This window comes from Eumetopias jubatus, unplaced genomic scaffold (genome assembly GCF_037043125.1).
Source record: "Eumetopias jubatus isolate StellerSeaLion01/CBP00866 unplaced genomic scaffold, mEumJub1_p1.0 scaffold_11, whole genome shotgun sequence".
In the NCBI taxonomy this organism is placed as follows: domain Eukaryota; kingdom Metazoa; phylum Chordata; class Mammalia; order Carnivora; family Otariidae; genus Eumetopias; species Eumetopias jubatus.
The window spans coordinates 44,322,494-44,344,564 of NW_028274817.1; the positions used below are offsets into that span (position 1 = coordinate 44,322,494).

At 40.8% G+C, this 22,071-nt stretch overlaps 2 protein-coding genes across 5 annotated transcripts in view; both read right to left on the minus strand.

Annotated features, from left to right (window-relative positions):
- Window positions 1-15,560, minus strand: part of GPRASP1 (G protein-coupled receptor associated sorting protein 1) — a 43,537-nt gene extending 27,977 nt beyond the window's left edge. Inside the window, exons 1-2 of the mRNA XM_028095567.2 lie at window positions 15,499-15,560; window positions 2,331-2,371 (exon numbers count right to left, since the gene is read on the minus strand). The gene's annotated coding sequence lies outside the window, so the exon portion shown is untranslated. The remainder of the gene's footprint in view (window positions 1-2,330; window positions 2,372-15,498) is intronic.
- On the minus strand, window positions 11,247-15,843 carry ARMCX5 (armadillo repeat containing X-linked 5). 4 transcript variants are annotated; one of them, XM_028095569.2, is made up of 3 exons: window positions 15,781-15,808; window positions 15,499-15,557; window positions 11,247-13,543 (listed from the first exon to the last, which is right to left on the minus strand). In XM_028095569.2, the coding sequence occupies exon 3, from the start codon at window positions 13,064-13,066 to the stop codon at window positions 11,570-11,572; it is 1,497 nt and encodes a 498-aa protein (XP_027951370.2). In that variant the 5' UTR covers window positions 13,067-13,543; window positions 15,499-15,557; window positions 15,781-15,808; the 3' UTR covers window positions 11,247-11,569. The 4 variants fall into 4 exon arrangements, with proteins under 4 accessions (XP_027951370.2, XP_027951369.1, XP_027951371.1 ...); XM_028095568.2 differs by lacking the exon at window positions 15,781-15,808 and adding an exon at window positions 15,662-15,688; XM_028095570.2 differs by lacking the exon at window positions 15,499-15,557 and having other exon boundaries at window positions 15,781-15,843.
- Window positions 15,844-22,071: the final 6,228 nt, after the last annotated feature.

Consider the following 22,071-nt stretch of genomic DNA (forward strand, 5'->3'; position numbering starts at 1 on the left):
CCTGGGTGTTATACACTTAAGATATTAAATATAATTGCCAGAGTAATCACTAAGAAAAAAAAAAACTAAAAACATACAGAAAAAAATAAGTCAAAATGGTAGAGAAAATGCCAAATTGCTTTGCACAGTGGGTGTACACTTTTACATTTCCACCAGAATGTACGAGGGCTCCGGTTTCTCTACATCCTTGCCAACACTTGCTATTATTCACTTTTTAAAGAATTATAGCTATTTAGTGGGTATGAATTGATATCTTGTGGTTTTGATTTGAATCATTATTGATTATTTGAATATCTTCTTTGGAGAAATATCTATTCAAATCCTTTGCCTATTTTTAATTCTTTTATTTGTCTTTTTATTGAGTGGTAAGAGTTCATTTTATATTCTGGGTACTAGACCCATATCATATATATAATTTGCAAATACTTTCTCCTATGCTATGAGTCATCTTTCTACTTTAGTGATGGCATCATTTGAAACATACTGCTATGTTTAAAGCCAAATTGAGTCAGCCTAATAACTTTGCTCTAAAAAGTGCTGAAGGATAATACTTTGGAAAACAGTATGCATTATATTAATTCAGTATTCAATATATTCATAACAGTATTCAATATATTAATATTCATTATGTTATATTCATTATATTAATCACTAAACCCTGCTATTGATGTAGTGAAGCCAATACTTAAGTTACTCAAGATATCCATGCCACTGATTTATTGAATACTTACAACTCCAGGATATTCTGATACATTTAGTTTTTGGGACAAAGATGCCAGAACAAAAGTATGTATTTCAGAGAAATTTAATCAACCCAAACTGACATTTTGCTTCAATCACAATAGAAACCTATCTGTATAAGCTTCTAGTCATGACTGGTAAACAAAACATATTTTATAGTCTGTGTAACAAAAAGGCTGGCTCCATTTTTTGATCTTTGACTACTGTCAGCTTTTAAGCTTCACCCCTCCTTCTATTCTGCCCCACATATAAATAAGTTAACAACTCCCCCTTGTGTCCCTTCTCTTTAGAAAAGTTTGGTAATCTTACTGCGAAATCATCATTTATCACACTTATTACTGATGATTTATATTAATGATTTATATAATTATCTGAACAGTATCTCCACATATTTGAAACAATTAAAATAACAAAATATCTTATAACTCATAATAGTAAACTCTCAAATTTTTTAGCACTTCTTATCTTTTCTTGGCATACCAGGGATTTGTGAATCTTAGTTCATGCAAAACAAAATTTTTCTTTTCAGACTTTTCCATAGCCCCCAAAATGCTGCTAAGAAGCATTTAGCTGCTTACAAATTGAGTTGTATTTTCTTTTTTAAAAGATTTTATTTATTTATTTGAGAGAGAGAGAGAGAGAGGAGGGACAGGGGGAGAGAGAGAGAAGAGCAGAGCCCAATGCGAGGCTTGATCCCATGACCCTGTGATCATGACCTGAGACGAAATCAAGAGTCAGGAGCTTAACTGACTGAGCCACCCAGCCACCCCTGAATTGTCTTTTCTTAAAGGGGAAATTCATATTCCTCATCTGATTTTTTTCTGTGAGTTAACAGAACTTATATATTTTCTTCAATATTAGTAAAATTTTAATTAAAACAAAGTGATACCATTTTGCATCTATCAGATTGGCAGATATGTTTAAATATGCAAATACTCAGAACTGTTAGTGGATGTGTGGGGAACCAGGGACTCTCCTATACTGATAGTGCGTAAAATGATATAATCCTTTCTAAGGAGATTTCAAATGTCTATTAAAATGAAAAGTACCTATGACCCAGAAGTCTACTCAGAATCACCCAGAGAAACAAAAATGATGTTGCAATACATGAAATTTGATACAGCACTAAGAAGAAATAGACATATACTTAAATGGAAAAAATCTCTAAATCATACTATTGAAAAAAATGTTGAAGAATAATACATACACTATGATAAAATTTAATACTTTAAAAAATCCTCAGGATACTTGCCTATCTTTGTATGTAGGCAGTGCATAGAAAAGTTCTAGAAACTGACAATATGTGTGTTGCCTCTAGGAAGGAGACTGGGATTGGAGTTGTATTCATTCAAAGAGGTCTTTATTTATGATGTTTAATTTTTTGAAACCAGAATGTATTAAGATATTGCACGATTAGAGGTTTGAGGGACCAAGTAAATATCTGTCCTCTTCCCCTACCCATACTCGAGATAAAATGAGTAAAAATAATAAAGTAGGGAGTGGTGTCAGCAACACAGATGCATAGGGCTTTCTAGTGCTCAACCACCTCAGAAATACCAACTTGAATAACTATCCATGCACAAAAATACCTTCAAAAGAGCCAAGGATTCCAGTTGAGGGATGACAGCACCTGGGTGAAGCACAGAAATAAGAAAAGATGTATTGAGGAGGGTAGGAAAGATAGATTCACATTAACTCTATCACTTTTCCTCCAAAACCCAGTAGTCCAGCATGGAGAAATACCCTTCCTATGGGAAACGGAGAGTGAAGTGAGTGCCCAATTTCACCAGACTCCAGAGCCAAACTGTCCCAGCACAAGGTCAACCCTTGTGGCCCTAAGTGGCTCTCTGCAGGCTCCCACAAACCCAGGCCCCGAGCTCACTGCAGTGCCTTCTAGATCCACAGCTTTAGGCATCTCCCGTGATACCAGGCGCACAATCAGCTCCTACAAAACCAGGCTTCTGGCTCACCTCAGTGCCTATCAGCTCCAGCATGCTCAAGTGACTCCCATGACTCCAGAGAGCTTCCAGAGCACCAGACTCTTGGCAGGCTCCCACAAACCCTAGCCTCTGACTCATTCTGGTGGCTGCCAACTCCTGTGGCTTCAGGTGGCTTCTGTGGCACCAGAATCCCAGAAAGTTCTTATGAACCCAGGCTTCTGGCTCACCCTGGCAAAAACCAGCCCCAGTGGTCTCGGGTGGTATCTGTGGGCCCATGCTCATAGCAGGCTCCTCCTGCACACCTAGGTTCCTGGCTTACCATAGTGCTGGCTGGCTCCTGAGGCCATGAATGGCTCTGTGGCCCAGGGTTTCAGCATATCCTCATGCTTGCCAGCTCCCACAGCCCCAGGTGACTCCTGTCACCTCAGGCAACCAATCAGCTACTATGAATTCAGGCTTCCACCTGGGCCCAACACCAGGCTGGGTACTGCAGACCCAGGCTTTTGAACCACCCCAGCACCAGGCTAGCTCCTGCAGCCCTAATCCCCCAGCCCACCCCAGTGCCAGACTTGCCCCTGCAGACTTAAACTCTAGGCCAGTTCTTATGGACCCAGGCTCTTAGCTTGTCCCAGCACCAGGCCAGCCTCTGTGGTCCAGCCTCAAGGATAGCTCCCACATACCCAGGTGCCTGGCCTTCCCCAGCACCAGAGCGGCCACAATGGCCCCTGCCTTTAGGCTGGCTCCTGTGAAGCCAGGTCACAGCTTCCCCTAGTACACAACTGGTCCCTGTGGGCTGAGACATCAGGTCAACTCCAGTGGTCCCTGGTGCCTATTAGGCCCAAGTGAACCTAGGCTCCAGGCCTGCCTCCTTGGACCCAGGCACCAGGTGGATCCCCATGTACAGGTTTGCCCACTTGCTTACCCAGACACCAGACCTGCTCACTCAAGAGTCCAGCAGAAAGCCCACCATGGACACCACTGGATAGCCCACCGAGAATCCCTGGATGAGTTGTTGAATGATGGGCTTTGTCTGCAGAAGCAGTCTATAAAGACTAGAAGAGGTTCTAATTCCTCAAATGTGCAGGCATTAAAACAAGGCCACAAGGATCATGAATAATCAAGGAAACATGACTTTACCAAAGGAAACTAATAAAACTCCAATGACTGACTCTACAGAAACAGATCTATGAACTGTCTGACAAAGAATTCAGAATAATCCTCTTATATTCAGTGAACTACATGAAAATACAGTCAAGTAAATGAAATTAGAGAAAAATAAACAAAATGAGAAGTTCAATAAAGATACAGAAACCATTAAAAAAAGCAGAAATCCTAGAGTTGAAGAAGACATTAAATGAACTGAAGAATTCAAAAGAGAGCTTCAACAGCAGACCCAACCAGGCAGAATTAGTAAACAAGAAGACATTTGAAGGTCATTTGAAATCTTTCAGTAAAAAGCAATAAGAAAGAATAATGAAATAGGGTGAAGAAATGCTACATGAATTACGGGACACCATTAAAAAAAAATCTCTGCATTATTGGAGTCCCAGATGAAGAGTGGGAGAAAGGAGAAATCTTATTTAAAGAAATAATGACTAAGAACTTACCAAATTTGGGGAGAGATTTGGACACACAAGTTTATGAAGGTCATAGGCCAGCCCCAAATTTCAACCTAAAACAAGCTTTTCTTTTTTTTTTATTATGTTCTGTTAGTCACCATACAATACATCATTAGTTTTTGATGTGGTGATCCACGATCCATTGTGTTTGTATAACACCCAGTGCTCCATGCAGTACGTGCCCTCCTTAATACCCATCACCAGGCTAACCTATCCCCCCTCCCCTCTCCCCTCTAAAACCCTGTTTGTTTCTCAGAGTCCATAGTCTCTCATGGTTCATCTCTCCCTCCGATTTCCCTCCATTTTTCCCTTCCTTCTCCTAATGTCCTCCATACTATTCCTTATGTTCCACAAATAAGTGAAACCATATGATAATTGACTTTCTCTGCTTGACTTATTTCACTTAGCATAATCTCCTCCAGTCCCATCCATGTTGATGTAAAAGTTGGGTATTCATCCTTTCTGATGGCTGGGTAATATTCCACTGTATATGTGGACCACATCTTCTTGATCCATTCATCTGTTGAAGGGCATCTTGGCTCTTTCCACAGTTTGGCTATTGCGGACATTGCTGCTATGAACATTGGGGTGCATATGGCCCTTCTTTTCACTACATCTGTGTCTTTGGGGTAAATACCCAGGAGGGCAATTGCTGGGTCATAGGGTAGCTCTATTTTTAAATTTTTGAGGAACCTCCACACTGTTTTCCAAAGTGGCTGTACCAACTTGCATTCCCACCAACAGTCTAAGAGGGTTCCCCTTTCTCCACAACCTCTCCACCATATGTTGCTTCTTTCCCTGTCCATTTTTGCCCTTCTAACTGGTATAAGGTGGTATCTCAATGTGGTTTTGATTTGAATTCCTGATGGCTGACGATGATGAACATTTTTTCATGTGTCTGTTAGCCATTTGTATGTCTTCTTCAGAGAAGTGTCTTTTCATATCTTCTGCCCATTTTTTGACTTGATTGTTTAAAACAAGCTTTTCTAAGACACATTTTAATAAAACTGTCTAAAATTTGGGGCACCTGGGTGGCTCAGTCAGTTAAGCGTCTGCCTTCGGCTCGGGTCATGATCCCAGGGTCCTGGGATTGAGCCCCATATCGGGCTCCCTACTCGGTGGGAAGCCTGCTTCTCCCTCTCCCACTCCCCCTGCTTGTGTTCCTGCTCTCTCTCTCTCTCTCTCTCTCTCTGTCAAATAAATAAATAAAAATCTTTAAAAAAAATCAAGGACACTTTGTCATTGTCAAAGACAAAAAGAGAATCTTAAAAGCAGCAAAGATAAGAAGATTGTAACTTACAAGGGAACCTCCATGCTATCAATGGATTTCTCAGTGGAAATCTTGCAGGCCAAGAGAGAGTGGGGTGATATATTCAAAGTGCTAAAAGAAAAAAAAAACTGCCAACCAAGAACACATTACTCAGCAAAGTTGTCTTTCATAAATGAGAGATAAATAATTTTCCAGAAAAACAAAAGCTGAGGTAGTTCATCACCACTAGATCTACAAGAAATGATGAAAGGATTCATCATTCAGTTCTTTAAGTTCTTAAAGGATTCAATTATTTTTTTTAAGATTTCATTTATTTATTTGTCAGAGAGAGAGAGAGAGAGAGGACTCAAGCAGGGGGAGCAGCAGGCAGAGGGAGAAGCAGGCTCCCTGCTGAGCAAGGACCCTGGGATCATGACCTGAGCCGAAGACAGATACTTAATGGACTGAGCCACCCAGGCATCCAAAAGGATTCAATTCTTTAAGCTGAAGATAGGGGCATCTGGGTGGCTCAGTCATTAAGCATCTGCCTTCAGCATGATCCCAGGGTCCTGAGATGGAGCCCCACATCAGGCTCCCTGCTCAGCTGGGAGCCCGCCTCTCCATTTCCCTCTGCCTGCTGCCTCCTCTGCTTGGGCTCTCTCCCTCTCTCTCTCTGTCAACATAAATAAATAAAATCTTTAAAAAAAGCTGATGATAACAGGAGGAAAACCTGAAAATTCACAAATAAATGGAAATTAAGCAACATCCTGCTGAACAACCAACAGATCAAAAATAAAAAGGTAAATTTAAAAAAATCTTAAAAACAATGAAAATGGAAATACAACATACCAAAACTTGCAGGATGTAACAAAAGCATGTCTAAGAGGAAGACCTGTAGTAATAAACCCCTGTGCACTGTTGGTGGTAAGGTAAATTGGTTTAGCCACTATAGAAAACAGTATGGAAGTTCCTCAAAGAATTAAAAATATAACTACCATATGATCTAGCAATCCCACTTCTAGATATATATCTGAAGGAAATAAAATCACTATCTCAAAGAGACATCTTTACCTCCATGTTCACTGAAGCATTATTCACAATTGCCAAGACATGGAAACAATCTAAGCGCCCACAAATGAGATGAATGGATAATTTGGTGTATATACAAAATAATACTATTCAGCCATAAAAATGGAAATCCTCCCTTTAGGGACAATAACAATGGACCTTGTGCCATGTGAAATAAGCCACACGGAGAGAGACAAATACTGTATGTTCTTACTTATATGTGGGATCTAAAAAAACAACTCACAGAAATAGAGAGTAGCATGGTGGTTGCCAGGGGCTGGGGATGGGTGAGAAGAGGAAATGCTGGTGAAAGGGGACAAACTTCCACCTATAAGATGAATAAGTTCTGGTGATCTGATGTACAGCATGGTGACTATAACTAACAATACTGTATTACATACATGAAAATTGTTAAGAGAGTAAATCTTAAATGTTATCACCACAAAAAAATTGGTAATCATGTGATGGAATGGTGGTGTTAACTAACCTTATAGTGGTAATCATCTCACAATATATATGTGTATCAAATCATGATGTTATACAACTTAAATTTACCTATGTTATAGGTCCATAATATCTCTGTAAAGCTGGGGAATAAAAGAATCTTTGTTACCGACAAATTTGATACAGATGAATGTGACTAAGAATTTTGGACAATAGTGTTCCTAAAAATAAATCCAAGAATTTGTGACAATATCCCACCCAATTAGAAACTGGGGATCTATTTCAATGTACACATGAAAACTTATATTATGGAAAAGCAAGGTAGGACACAGCCCTTTGTGGTAAGGCAAACTTTCAAGGAGAAAGGGAAGATGGAAAAATAAGAGTGAGTAAGGGTGAGGGCAGAGAAAAGAGTTGTCATTCTAATGAAGTCCCACAACATGGAAGGATGCATCCTTCCATGGAAAATAAGCATTAATCTCTAACACCATGCTTAAATAAAATATTTTTAAAATTAAATTGTCCCTTTTGTTTAGGGAAGATGAGAAGACCTTTGGTGACTTTGAGTGCAGAGTTTCAGTACAGAAGAGAGAAAGAAAGTAGACTGCATTTGTGTGAGGACTGAGTAGAAGATAAGAAAGCAGGAAAAAAATGTAGAAAACACTGTTGTGAAAGGGTAGAGAAAGATAGGATGGTAGGTGGAAAAGTGTGTGGAGTTAAGAGTTGAAGAAATGATTATTCTTTTTCATATATATATATATATTTTTTCCCCATGCAGATACAGAGGAACCTATAGATAGAAAGGGATTAAAAACAGTAAAAATAGAGCAGAGATCATCAGGAAGTCAAAATCTCTAAGAAGCAAAATTGACAGAATTGAAAGGAGAAATAAGACAGTTCTACAATAATAGTTGAAGACTTCCAACATCGCACTCAATGGGTAGAACATTTGGTGAGAATATCAAAAAGGAAACAGAGGGTTGCAACAGTGTTATAAATCAACTAGACTTATCAGACATATATAGAATTCTCCACAAAACAACAGCAAGATACACATTTTCCCCAGGTGTACATGGAACATTCTCCAGACATGTTAGGACACAAAACAAGTCTCAATAAACTTAAAAATGATTGAAATGGTATGAAGTATCTTCACTGACCACAATAGATGAAGCTAAGAAACAATGACAGAAGGAAAACTGGAAAATTAACAAATATGGAAATTAAACAACATACTCTTAAACAGCCAATGGGTCAAAGAAGTCACAGGGAAATCAGAGGATACTTAGACATGAATGAAAATGAAGTTGGCCAAGTTATTTACCCAATCAGTATCTCAGTTCTCTCACACGTAAAATGTGGATGGGGGACCTACTCCATAGGGATGTTTTAGGAATTGAATGAGTTAATACAAGTAAAGCACACAGGATGGTATCTGGCACACAGTAAGCACTTAATAAATGTATAAATGTTAATAATCATTATTACTATACATAATACAAAGTTCAGGCTTTGGAATTCAGACATTCTCAAAGCCCAAGCTTCCCCTTCTATGCTGTCTCTAAACACAAGCTCCAACTTACTAAGAAGATTCCAAGGCACAGTATAAAGACACAAATGCGGGGCGCCTGGGTGGTTGTCGTTAAGCGTCTGCCTTTGGCTCAGGTCATGATCCCCGGGTCCTGGGATCGAACCCCACATTGGGCTCCCTGCTCAGTGGGAAACCTGCTTCTCCCTCTCCCACTCCCCCTGCTGGTGTTCCCTCTCTCGCTGTGTCTCTCTCTGTCAAATAAATAAATAAAATCTAAAAAAAAAGAGACACAAATGCTAAAATTAGAGGAGTAAATAAATAACTTTGGAAATGCAGAAGGGGCTATTAATTCCAACATGGAGACAAGGAGGATAAGCATGTCAGGGAAGACTTCAAAACAACCTGGCATTCTTGAGCTGAGCTTAAAAATAATGAGTAAAAAGCAAAAAAGAAAAAAAGAGGTTATAAAAGCATTGCAGAATGAGTGAACAGCCTAAGCAACTGCACAAAAGCAGGAAAGTGCATAATAATAGTCAGGAAACAATAGCCCACTGTGGCTTGAATGTAGGTCACATGGTGGGATATAATGGGAAAAATGGAAAGGTGCTGAAGGATACACAGCTTTGAAAGCCTTGCTGGGGAATTTGGTGATATTGTATAGATGAATTCCCATTGAAAATTCCTCTTTTAAAATTGAAGGTATAGTAAAGGGTCAGTGTGCGCTAACAGTCCAGGTGTGTTGTAGGAAGATTACTTGCTTTACTTCATGACAGGAAAGATGAGAAATCCATCCTGATTTTTACTCCTGGGCAGCAACATTTTAAAAGAAGTAATATCGGATCAGCCCTGATACTACATCGAGTTGCCTGAATTATTTTTCCAGGAAAGGAGTGAAACAACATGAGCAACAGGGTTTTGACTTCAAGCACACCCCAGGAACAATTTGGGAAATGACTGTCTCCCATAATTCCCACCTAAGGAGAGACCATCAGCTTCTTGCTTTGACACAAATACCTGCAAACCCCATACTCATTCTTCTCTTTAGCTGATGTAAAATTCCATAGCTGATTGTGTGCTCCATAGGACATTTGAGACACAGAATATTTCCAAAGGGTCTGGTCCAATTGTATTGTGAAGACCCCAACTCTGCAATTAGTACACATAGCTGGAATTCCAGGGGATTAAAAAACAAATTATAAACAGGCGCCTGGGTGGCTCAGTAGGTTGAGCATCCGACTCTTGATCTCAGCTCAGGTCTTGATCTCAGGGTCGTGAGTTTAAGCCCTGTGTTGGGCTCCACACCAGGCGCGGGGCCTACTTAAAAAAAAAAAATTACAAAGAACTTCAAAAAATCATCTAAGCTGCAACTGCACATTGCAAAAATCCTACTTTTTTCACCCTTTAGTGCACATGTGCACATTGCAAAAACCCTACTTTTTTCACCCTTTAGTGCACATGTGTAGCCAGTTGTCCTTCATTTTAACTCCTAGATGTATAAAAAATAGGTTCAGGACTGACCTTAACCGAAAAACTAGGCATGGCTTCTAAAACTAGGAGTACCTGAAACCTTGTTGAGATTTTTCAGTTTAGGCCTTCCCCCAAATACATAAATTAGGAGCAAGAGGAAGTTCAAAAGAAAGACTAGTATTTGTACACTGATCCTAATATCTATATTTCCCAATTCTTGGCAGTAAAGGAAAGGGGACAATAACAGCAAAGGAGGCAGAGGTAACCCCAGATCCCAATCTATACTCTGGCATTCTATTTCAGTAACCCCTAGCCAGAACCTAGCTTTTGTTAAGTATAAACAGGAGGACCTGAAGCAGTACAGACCACATGGCTTTGGCTCTATAAACTGCACAAATAGATAGATAGATAGGATAATGGAATTAGGGAAATTAATTTCTTCCTAACTACACACCCCTAAAGGACTTTGGAATCCTATAGCTATCTCATTGAGCTCAGCTCGATGAACTCTGGCCAAAAGGGATAAGCACAAACAAGGTGCTACCACCAAGGATAGGTGCAAATTACAAAGCCCAAAGCATTGGCCAGCAAACAAAAGCAAGGATGAGAGTAAATAGTCACCAAGGCATGACAAGTGAGACTATCCATGAAGCAGCTTCTGTAGTTGGTCTCCAGGAAGACCTCCCTCTGAGGTCCAGGACTACAGGGAATGAAGGGGTAAACCTGGCACCTTGATGGGGGTACCTAGAGTTTGAGGGCATGGTGGGGCTGGGTCCTTTCAGAACCATATTTCCATGGCTTTGCTGAATGGGGGTGAGAACCAGGAATCCTTCTGGGAGTTAAAAAGCTTCAAGATATCCTGATGAGAAATCCTATGTTAAAGGGTGAACCCAAGTTCTGGGACTCAGACTGGAATGAAAGAATCTGTGTTCCCTTTTTCCTAGGTCTGTGTCCTCACCCCTTTCCCCAGATCTGCCCAGATGTCATCTAGTACCACAGTCCTGTCTTCTTGTGTGGAGTGATTCCATTCTTCGAACATGTTGAAACTAAAGGATCTACCAATGTAAACTTGTTTTGTTTGTACCCTCCTACACACACAGACAGTGCCCTTTATCATCTTTGTGGTAATTGTGCTTTATCCTTCTGACTAGACTTCAACTGAAGAACTAGGACAATGTTTTCACCAGTTTTAGCATGCAACTTTATTAACATGTAAATAAAGTCTCAAATGAATACACTTATGTCAATATAAAGCACAGAAGTATAGCTTACTCAGAATGAATAGGTCCATTATCAGGTAATGTTGCAGAAATACTAAAAATATCTCCATTTATATAGCACAATGAAAATCAACACACATTCAAGCTCTCAAGATCATTTGGTAGCCATAAGGTTGCCTCCTTCAATCAATACAAATAACATAAATATTGAACTAACAATTATAATACGCATGGCTTCATATTACAACACCAAAAAAATTGTTTGTGGTTTTGTGAGAACATACAGCCATTCAGAGTTTGAGTATTAATCGTATAACTTTATCTCTCACCTCAGGATCACTGTGCTCTGCTAAGTCTTGGAGTTTCTGACCAAACTCTTTTGCTTCCTGGAATATGGAAATAAGCTCAGATTTAGTGAACTCTTCCTTGGTAAACAGCTTCACCTTCTTTTTGAATTGGAAATTTATATTCTCAAATATTTCAATGATATTAAGAATATTGGCCTTTGACTCATTCTTGTTAAAGGGAGCAACCAATGATGATAGTACTTTGGCACTAATCAGTTCTCTTGTATTGGCTTGATTTTTAGACAAGCGCAAAAACACTTTTAAAACATAAAACTTGGTTTTGACACTTCCCTTGTTTAACAAAGTAAGAAAATCTGGAATGTAATTAGCAATTATACGGTGATCCTCAAATTTCACACTCAGGTGCACTAATAATTTTAGTCCAGCCAGTTGCACAGGGGAGTTCAACGGGTAAGAGATTACGTCCTTACAAACTTGATGTATATATAACTCTGCTGGTTTTGGTTCTTCAGAAGACTCAGAGTTGTCATCTACCATATTTAAAGCTCTAGGGTGTTCTGTAACATTGGGATTATTGACCAAGTTTTCAATCATAACAGTAATACCTACATCATGAATTATATCTTGGGTAAATGGATAAGCAGGACTGATGCCCATTATCATAGTAGCTATTTCATGAATAAAAGGATCCTTAGTTAACTTAAGTAGGGCAACGAGTTTATCAAACTCTTTAGGCTCTAAACTAAAGTCACGTGATTTACAGCGGCAGGCTCTTGGATTGGGCCCATACTTTTCCCTATACTTAACCTGGTTTTTGATCTCAGCTAAGGTTTGGAAGTAAGGCCCATTATAGGGTGGGATCTTGGTCAGAGGCCGAATCCCCAGAGGAGTTTCAATTAAGGTCTCAACCAGAGTCCAATTCCCTTCTGCAGGCAAGGACGGCTCCCCTCCTTCTATTGGGACTAGGACACTATACCTGGCCCTTGACCATGCTGCTGCTTTTTGTTTTATAGTGAGTTCTGGTTTGGGTATGGGCTTGGGCTTTTCCTGGATCTTAGGTGGAGGCTTATAAACTTGAGAAGGAGTCTCCTCTTCAGGCCAGAACCAGGATCCTACACTAGGCTCTTCTCCGGTCCAGAACCAGGAGCAGACATTTTCTTCATCCTCATCACTGGACTCGATTACAATACCAGCTCTGTCCCCAGCCCCAGCCCTGAATTTGATGCCATCCTCTCTCTTTCTCTGGGGCCTGGACTTAATATTGGCTTTATCATCAGCCTTGGCAAAGGACCTGATATTGGCTTCACGTCCAGCACCAGCCTCGACTTCGTACTTGGTCACTGCACTGACCCTGGCCATAGGCATCACCTTTGGCTTGGTCTGGGGCACTATACCAGGTTCTGCCATGGATTTTGCCTTAGTCTCAGTCATGACTCTATTCTTAGTCATAGCTTCCATCTTGCCCACATCCCTTGTCATAGTCACAGCCTCAGGGTAGGTCACTGTGTCCTGGCCACTGCTCCATCCCCAGCCTTGGCCTGGGGCACTGGTCCTGTTTTCAGTTCTGCCTCAACCACTGCCTTGGCCTGGATCTTAGCCTTGGCTCTAGTGTTGGCAGGGCCACTGATTGCAGCTTTTAGGGCAGCCCCAGCCCCTGCTCTGCCCCTGCCTTAGTCTGAGAGCCAGTCATGATCCAAGTTAAAGGCAAGGCCAGGTTATATACCCCAACCCCATCTCAACCTTGACTGAAGGTCTGTCCCAGGTTGGTGTTTTCATACAAAGTCCATTCGTCACTCGGCCCCCTTTCCAACTACAGGCTCTGCCAATGATATAAACAACGTGCAGAGGAAGCTCACTCAGGTAAGGGAAGAATGGCTGTGTGCCTGAGCGCAGCCCTGTGGAGGGTGGTGGTCTTCAGCCACTCCAAGGACACCAGATCTGCCACTGAAGTTGGACCTAGGGGTGGAGGAAGGAAATGGGGGCTTTGAGTCTTTTCCGATTTATTTCTTATGTTGATTTGCACAGAGAGACATAAGAGTATGGACATTCAGTGCTAAATGGCAGAAGTAGATAATTATCAAACTCTCTCCTAATTTCACACTCTCTACAAAACTGCAGGTGCTACTAATCTTCTTTCCAGACACAAACCAGGAATATGGAGAGTGGGAAAGCTTAATGGAGGTGAGAGAGACTAAGAAATCCCTAGACTGGCTCTTTATCCCTGCTGGACTACTACTTCATCTTACAGGTGTACTGGGAAAGTCTCCATACTCATACCAAACTTCACTGCTCTAGAGTAGTTTTCTCCTCCTTTCCTTGCTTCCAATGTTGACAAGCCCTACAGCAGACCTACAAGCAGAAATGGGATGATACGGAAACTGACCTCCTGGTAGAAAGACCTTGGTCCCTGGTCCCTATATTTGTAGTTTGTCTAGTGTTTCCTTCCTTCTGTCCTCCACCACCATTGCCCTAATTCAGGACTGATCCTCCTTCTCCCTGCTGTCCACCATTTTACTGTTCAGTGACTGCTCTTGCATTTCTCTAGTTTAAAATTGGCCTGGGTGAAGCATAAGAATAAGAAAAGCCAGTGGGAAATCAGAAAAACAAGTGTTACCCTTCTATACTCTCAAAGCTTTCAAAGACTCACAACTAAATCAGCAGGGGACCAAAGAGGGGTTAGTAAACTGGCAAAACAAAAGAGAATAGAATTCCTAAATCTTAATCCTCTCCTGTCCATCTACCCTCTCACCAATCCTAACAGACACGGGGCATGTTTCTCTTCTTCATTATTTCCTAGGTTCAAGTTGGATTACCATTTGCAAACTTTCACAACTGAGAGTTCCACAGACCTGGGGATGGGTCTATACCCAGAGATTCACAAATGCAGGGATAAATAAATCAACACACAGGAGACAATGGAGACTGAGTCCTTGGTAGAGATCAGCACCTGGGACACTGATCCTTTCTGGAAACAGGTACCTGTTTGCCAAAATTTTCTGTGGCCCTTTTTTCCTCCTTCTCCCTCCAAGTTCCTCTGCTCCATTCCAAAAGTCTGATAAGTCTCCTGCACAGACAACTCAAACATCCCTGCAAGATAGTGGTGGTGGTAGTAGAGATGGAATGCAAGCCATGGAAGTTGGCTGGAAATCAAAGAAAAGTATTATCTCCAAATTTAATCTAAGCTTTTATGTTTCCTTCCTCTCCTTAAAGCCTATCATTTTCTGCAACACAACAGGAGTAAGGAAGGACTGTTTTGGAAAGCATGCTGAAAGGCGATCTGGAGTTTCCCCCAGACTCCTGCCTATTCTCGTCTTAGCCATCTACCAACTCCAAGCACTGCCCACTCCGCAAAAATTAGGCCAAGTTTCCTTTTCTTATCCCCTCCCTTTGAGGTCCACGGCGTTCTACAGATCTTTACAAAAACATGCTGTACCGAAAACTTAGGAACAGACCTAAATATATAAACGCATGATACACATCCAAGGACCAAACGAAAACACAGTGGAAGAGACTCAGTTTTTAATGGTCAGACTAGTAACCAGGACATGAGACCATTTTCTAATCCAGGGCCTTGATTATCAAACACTTCTTTTTACACTCTCCCTCCCAGGGCTCCCCTGACAACTTGTTCTCACCAACAGCAGCAGCCCCTCCCCCTATCATATAAACCGCCATTTCTCCGCTAGAAGCCGCTACTATACTCCTTTACCTTCCCAAACACGGTCGGGGGTGATTAGTGTCTGGAAATCAAACTAGCAAGATCATTTTAAATTTACAGTTGCGTGCCACTCAAATTACCCCTGTCCCCCTCTCCCTCTCACCGCCCGCGCCCCACGACCAGATCACGTATCCCACATTCCTCTCTGATACCCACTTCCACACTCCCAAGCAATGCCCGCCTTCTCACTGACCTGCTCTGCTTGGATCAGAGGCAGTTTTCTTATTTCCTTGCCTCAAGGGGTGCCGTGCCCTACAGAAAGAGGGACGGACAGTCAGATGGACACGAGGACACGAGACAATGGCGGCGACTGTGTTTGGGGATTGGCCCGGCACCTGGGATTTAGCACGCGATACCTGCTTTGTCAGATTAAGGGCCGTAACTGGCAAACAACTGCCACTTTTTGGTATTCCCTTCTTCCCGTCCCCAAAGCTCCTCTGGGACCCACGCCTAGTGACTAGTTAACAACAGCTACCTTTTCCTCCGCAGACTTTGCTTTGCCACGTCCCCAGTACCCAAATCTGCAGCGGGAGGAGCTAGAGCGCAGTGTAAGGGGATCCGGCCTGATGGAAGCGGAGTGATACCAAGCTTTGCACAGCGCCACTCCGCCCTCTGTCGGTGAGCTCAACCCTAGCTTTTTCTCATCCGGGTAAGGGCTGGGGCGACGTCTGAACATAGAGGAAGCAGCGCGATACGAAGAGAAGCTTACCAATATTAAAGGGTCTCAGCATTAGTTGCCCTCTTTTAGGATCTCCCCTAACCAAGCCTACATTTTTTTTTTCTTCTTGAACTGAAACGCATGCAGGTATGGGGGTGGCGTTGCTGAATCCTCTCTGGCCCGATCATGCGGAAGGATACCGCAGTGTCGTGTTTACACATTCACTTCTCCGAAGTCCTAGGCCTACCTAATTAGGCGGGGTGGGGGAGGGGATAAGAGGGTTGGGAAATCAGACTGCAAGACTGAGAGAAGAGGGTACGTTCTAATTCCAAAAGCCGTGTCCCCTCTATGAGAGAAGACTCTCCAAGCTGCTGCTCCAAGCCCTTAATTCTCTGCACGAATTGGGCTCCTGTGGGCTTGGCGTCTGGAAAACCACCCTGGTTTGACTTGCTGATCGATGTCAAACATCTTAGTCTTTTATTGCTCCTCTCCTCTAAGTCTCTCATCTTACTGCCTACCATATTTCTTGCATTGAAATAGTCGAAGGTAAGGTGGGATAAAGATATAGGGAAAATAGTGATGGATAAGAGAAGCATATTAATACCAAACTACTCGTGTGTGCATATGCCATTCTCAAGCCCTGCCTCCCCTTCTGATGTCCACAATACTTCCTGCACCTAAATATGCATGGTCTTGAGTGTGCGCATGAGGAAAACAAGTCTGTACTAATGAAAGAGGCTTAATAGTTAAATAACTTTGTACCTGTAAACCACTTGTGCTGGAGGTTCTATGGTAGCCTTCCCAAGTTTTTTCATTGCTCATGCGATGGAAGGGAAGAAGATGGGAAGGGGCTCCTGTGGAGGCCTCACCACTGTCTTTCTTCTAAAGGAAAGCAGACCTTGCCCTCTAACCCAAAGAAACAAACCACTGGTCTGTGCCGAGTCATCCTTTCTGCCACACTGCTTTTTTTTCTCACTCAAAATGGTAGCACATTGTGCCATTTCCAGGTCCCCACAATTGCCCAAGAAAAAGGGCCTGTTTCTCAACTGAAACAAAAGCAAAAATGAACTTTTGGGACTTCATCAAGATAAAAAGCTTCTGCACAGGGGCACCTGGGTGGCTCAGTCGTTAAGCGTCTGCCTTTGGCTCAGGTCATGATCCCCTGGTCTTAGGATGGAGCCCAGCCTCAGGCTCCCTTCTTAGCGGGAAGCCTGCTTCTCCCTCTCCCACTCCCCCTGCTTGTGTTCCCTCTCTTGCTGTTTCTCTCGCTGTCAAATAAATAAATAAAAATCTTTGAAAAAAAAAAAAGCTTCTGCACAGCAAAGGAAACAGTCAACAAAACAAAGAAGCAACCCACAGAATGGGAGAAGATATTGCAAATTACACTACAGACAAAGGGCTGATATCCAAGATCTGTAAGGAACTTCTCAAACTCAACACTGAACAAACAAGTCAAAAAATGGGCAGAAAACATTAACAGACACTTCTCAAAAGAAGACATACAAATAGCTAACAGACACATGAAAGAATGTTCATCATCATTAGCTATCAGGGAAATTCAAATCAAAACCACACTGAGATATAACCTTACACCAGTTAAAATGGCAAAAATTGAAAAGTTAAGAAACAAATGTTGGAGAGGTTGTGGAGAAAGGGGAACCCTCTTAAACTGTTGGTGGGATTGCAAGTTGGTACAGCCACTTTGGAAAACAGTGTTGGAGGGTCTTCAAAAATTAAAAATAGAGCTACCCTATGACCCAGCAATGGCACTCCTGGCTATTTACCCCAAAGACAAAGATGTAGTTAAAAAAAAAAGGGCCATATGCACCCCAATGTTCATAGCAGCAATATCCGAAACACCCAAACTATGGAAAGAGCCAAGATGCCCTTCAACAGATGAACGGATAAAGAAGATGTGGTCCATGTATACAATGGAATATTACTCAGCCATCAGAAAGGATGAATACCCAACTTTTACATCAACATGGATGGGACTGGAGGAGATTATGCTAAGTGAAATGAGTCAAGCAGAGAAAGTCAATTATCATATCGTTTCACTTATTTGTGGAACATAAGGAATAGCATGGAGGACATTAGGAGAAGGAAAGGAAAAATGAAGGGGGGGAATCAGAGGGGGAGATGAACCATGAAAGACTATGGACTCTGAGAAACAAACTGAGGGTTTTAGAGGGGAAGGGGGTGGGGGATGGGTTAGCCCGGTGATGGGTATTAAGGAGGGCACATACTGCATGGAGCACTGGGTGTTTTATGAAAACAATGAATCATAGAACACTACATCAAAAACTAATGATGTACTGTGTGGTGACTAACATAACATAATAAAATTAAATTAAATTTAAAAAAAAAAGAAAGAAAAAGATCCTGTTTCTGTAAGAATCCAGACCGAGTTATGCAATCCTCTCTATCCGTCACCTCACAGCCAGGTGTCAGGAGCTAGTTAGGGCAGTTCTGGCTTCTTTTCCACACTCCTCTCTAAGGAAAAGGAATACTACCAAAGTACTTCTAAAGGCAGATCCTAGCTGCTCTCCTGACTCCTTTTCTCTCACCTGCCTAATGAATGCATATGCTCTTTCTCCCTGAATATATAACATTCTTTGAATTTCTATTCCAAGCAGTGTCAGGCGGGAATTTGAATTAGACTGCAAGTTCCATGAAGGAAGGACCCCTTTCTCAGTCTTGGTTCACCACTGTATCCTCAGTATCACACATGGAAGACAAAGTAGTCAGTTAAGAGTTGAAGGAGGTGAGGACCATTGAGTCATGAGGATGCCATGGTACCTTCTGATGGTTGTAGATCAATACCTGTCTATAAGTGTGTCTTTGTCTTTGATGTATGTAGCCCCAGGGCTTAGCCTAGAGTCGGCCACAGAAGAGATGCTTTATATGTAATTTTTCAATGGAGGAAGGAAGCAAGAGTTTACTAAAATATATTTTAGAAAGAAACCTGGAGTATCTTAATATCTCATACTGTAATAACATTTGGTGGATACATAAAATTTGGATTTAGTAGTTTGTTACTCTTTTTTTGTCTTCTATTCATGTTTAGAATTATGCCTTACTAAGCTCCAGAATATATAGCAAACCCCTATGAATTTATAAAGACAAGATTATGACCAATAGTCCAATAGAAAAATAAATGAACAAACTGTTCATTAAAAAGACAAGTCAATGTTTTGTATGAGACAATATTTCATTTCACCGATAATGTAAATGCAAGTTATAATTACAATGATAAATTGTTTCTCATCTATCATATTGGCAAAGAACAAAAAATCTGGAAACAAATCATATTGGAGAAGAGGTGAGAAAACTGGCATTCCTATACATCATCAGTTGAAGTGCAAATTATTTCACCCTCTGTGAAGGTTATTTGGCAATATTTATCAAAATACAAATGCACATAACTATTGACCAGCAATTATACTTTAAGAATCTATCCTAATGGGGATTCCTGGGTGGCACAGTTGGTCTGCCTTCGGCTCAGGTCATGATCCCAGGGTCCTGGGATTGAATCCTGCATCGGGCTTCTTGCTCAGCAGGGAGTCTGCTTCTCCTTCTGCCTGCCGCTCCCCCTGCTTGTGCTTGCTCTCTCTCTCTCTCTCTGAAAAATAAATAAATAAAACTTAAAAAAAGAATCTGTCCTAATTTAATTTTTGTACATGGCAAAATGCTATATGTAAAAAGATATTCACTGCAGAATTTTTTAATAGTGAAAATTGGAAAGATTCTAAATAATCATAAATAGTTAAATAAATTATGATGTATCTCCAAGCACTATGCAGTTGTTAAAAAGAAAGAGCAGCTCTTTGTATGTATAATGATGTCCAAAACACATTATTAAGTGAAGAAAGGAAGGTACAGAACAATATTTAGTGTGCCATCATTTGCTTAATAATACTTTATTACATATAAGTATGCATTGAATATCTCTGTTAATATCAATAGGTAACTGGTAACAGGACTTGCCTTTTTTTGGAGGATAACCTATTGGCAGACAAAGATAAGAAGGAGACTTGAAGACTTATGTGTGTGAATTTTTGTGCTTTTTGAATTTCAAACCCTATGTTTATATTAACTACTCAAAAATAAATTTTAATTTAAGTAAAATATTCCTAGAATCACAGGATTTTTAAAAACTTACACCACATGTTTTTCGAAATGCTAAAACTCCTCAGGCCTACACACCTGGATTCTAAGCTGGGCCACTATGTCAGTAAAAGACAGTAAGAGAGGCCTTTTTGTTTGTTTAGGAATGTTTCCTATTATGTAATGACATTAATGAGAGTAGATGGCTTACCCTCCTGATTTGAAGGACAAGCTTCCAAGAGTCCTTTAACTACACACTTTTCCTGTGTGATTCATAATCTAGTTTACTAAGTAAGTCCATAATAAATGCTGTTCTAGTAGTAGTACTACTACTAAAGACAATGCTTTCCATTTAGGAGATTGTGTTTGAATCCATACAGAAATGAGATGTGAAACAGCACTCTTGATACTCATGAAACGCTCAAAAGAGTAGAAAAGGTAGCTATTGAAAATAATAACTATGGGAGATATGCTTTCTATCTCTTAGGCATCTTTATTGTTTTGGGGAGGTTCCAAATTCGGGCCCTTCCATTGGAGGAAACAGAATAGGGAGATAGTTCTCGTGATCATACTTTTAACTGAATCCATGGGTTGCTTTAGAAAGGTTCCTTAGAGGCACCTGGGTGGCTCAGTTGGTTAAGTGCCTAACTCTTGGTTTTGCTCAGGTCATGATCTCATGGGTCATGAGATTGAGCCCTGCATCAGGCTCCATACTCAGTGGGGAGTCTGCTTGAAGTTTTTCTCAGTCTGCCCCTCTCCCCACTCCCTCTCTCTCTCTCTCTCTCTCTCTCAAAAATAAATAAATAAATCTTTTAAAAAAAGAAATGTTCCTTATTCAGAAAATGGTTCAGCTTTTTTCCTATTGAAATTGCTAGGAATGTCTATTTTTCACATCCTTTAACTTATTTTTTTTAAGATTTTATTTTTTTTATTTGAGAGAGAAAGAGCACATGAGCAGGGGGAGGGGCAGAGGGAGAGGGAGAAGCAGACTCCCCGCTGAGCAGGGAGCCTGAGGTGGGACTTGATCCCAGGACCCGAGGATCATGACCTGAGCTGAAGGCAAATGCTTAGCCGACTGAGCCACCCAGGCACCCCACTTATTTTTATTACCTAAGTTATATATGTTCACAGTAGAAAACCTAGTAATTATATGGAAAAATTAAAAAAAGATACTGCATTTCCTAACACTGATAAATACTCCTAACATTTTGGTTTTTATCAATGCCAATACATGTATATATATTTACACACACACACACTCACACACACACACACACACACACACACACATCCTCCAAGAAAAGATTTCATTATATTTATTTCATTGTAATCAGTTATCTTTCCAGCAGCATAAAACATGCTGTTATTTCTCCCATTTTAAAAACACACTACTTTCTAGATCTATGGATTATTCTGGATGTTTCATATAAATGGAATCATACAATATGTGGTCCTTTGTGACTTACTTCATTTAGCATGTTTTCAAAGTTCATTCATGTTGTAGCATGTACCAATGTTTCAATATTTTTTATGGCTAAATAATATTCCACTGCATGTATACACCATATTTTGTTTATCCATTCATCTGTCAACAGGCATTTGTGTTACTTCCACCTTTTTGCTACTGTGAATAATGCTGCAGTGAATATTGGTATGAATATCTGTTTGGGTCCATGCTTTCAATTTTGGGGGGGCATATACATAGAAATAGAATTGCTGGATCATATGGTAAATCTATATTTAAGTTTTTGAGGAACTGCCATATTATTTTCCATAGTGGCTGCCCCATTTTTGCATTCCCACTAGCAATACACAAGGGTTTCTCCACATCTTCTCCAACACTTGTTATGTTCTGGGTTTTTTGTTTTGTTTTGTGTTGTGTTGTTTTAATATATGCATTCTAATGGGTATGGAGTGGTATCTCCCTGTAGTTTTTAATTTGCATTTCCCTAATGATTTCTGATGTTGATTATCTTTTCATATGCATATTGGCCATTTACA

Excerpts from the sequence above, each read along its gene's own strand:
- ARMCX5 (XM_028095570.2), bottom strand. The coding sequence starts at position 13,066 with ATGACAAGGGATGTGGGCAAGATGGAAGCTATGACTAAGAATAGAGTC.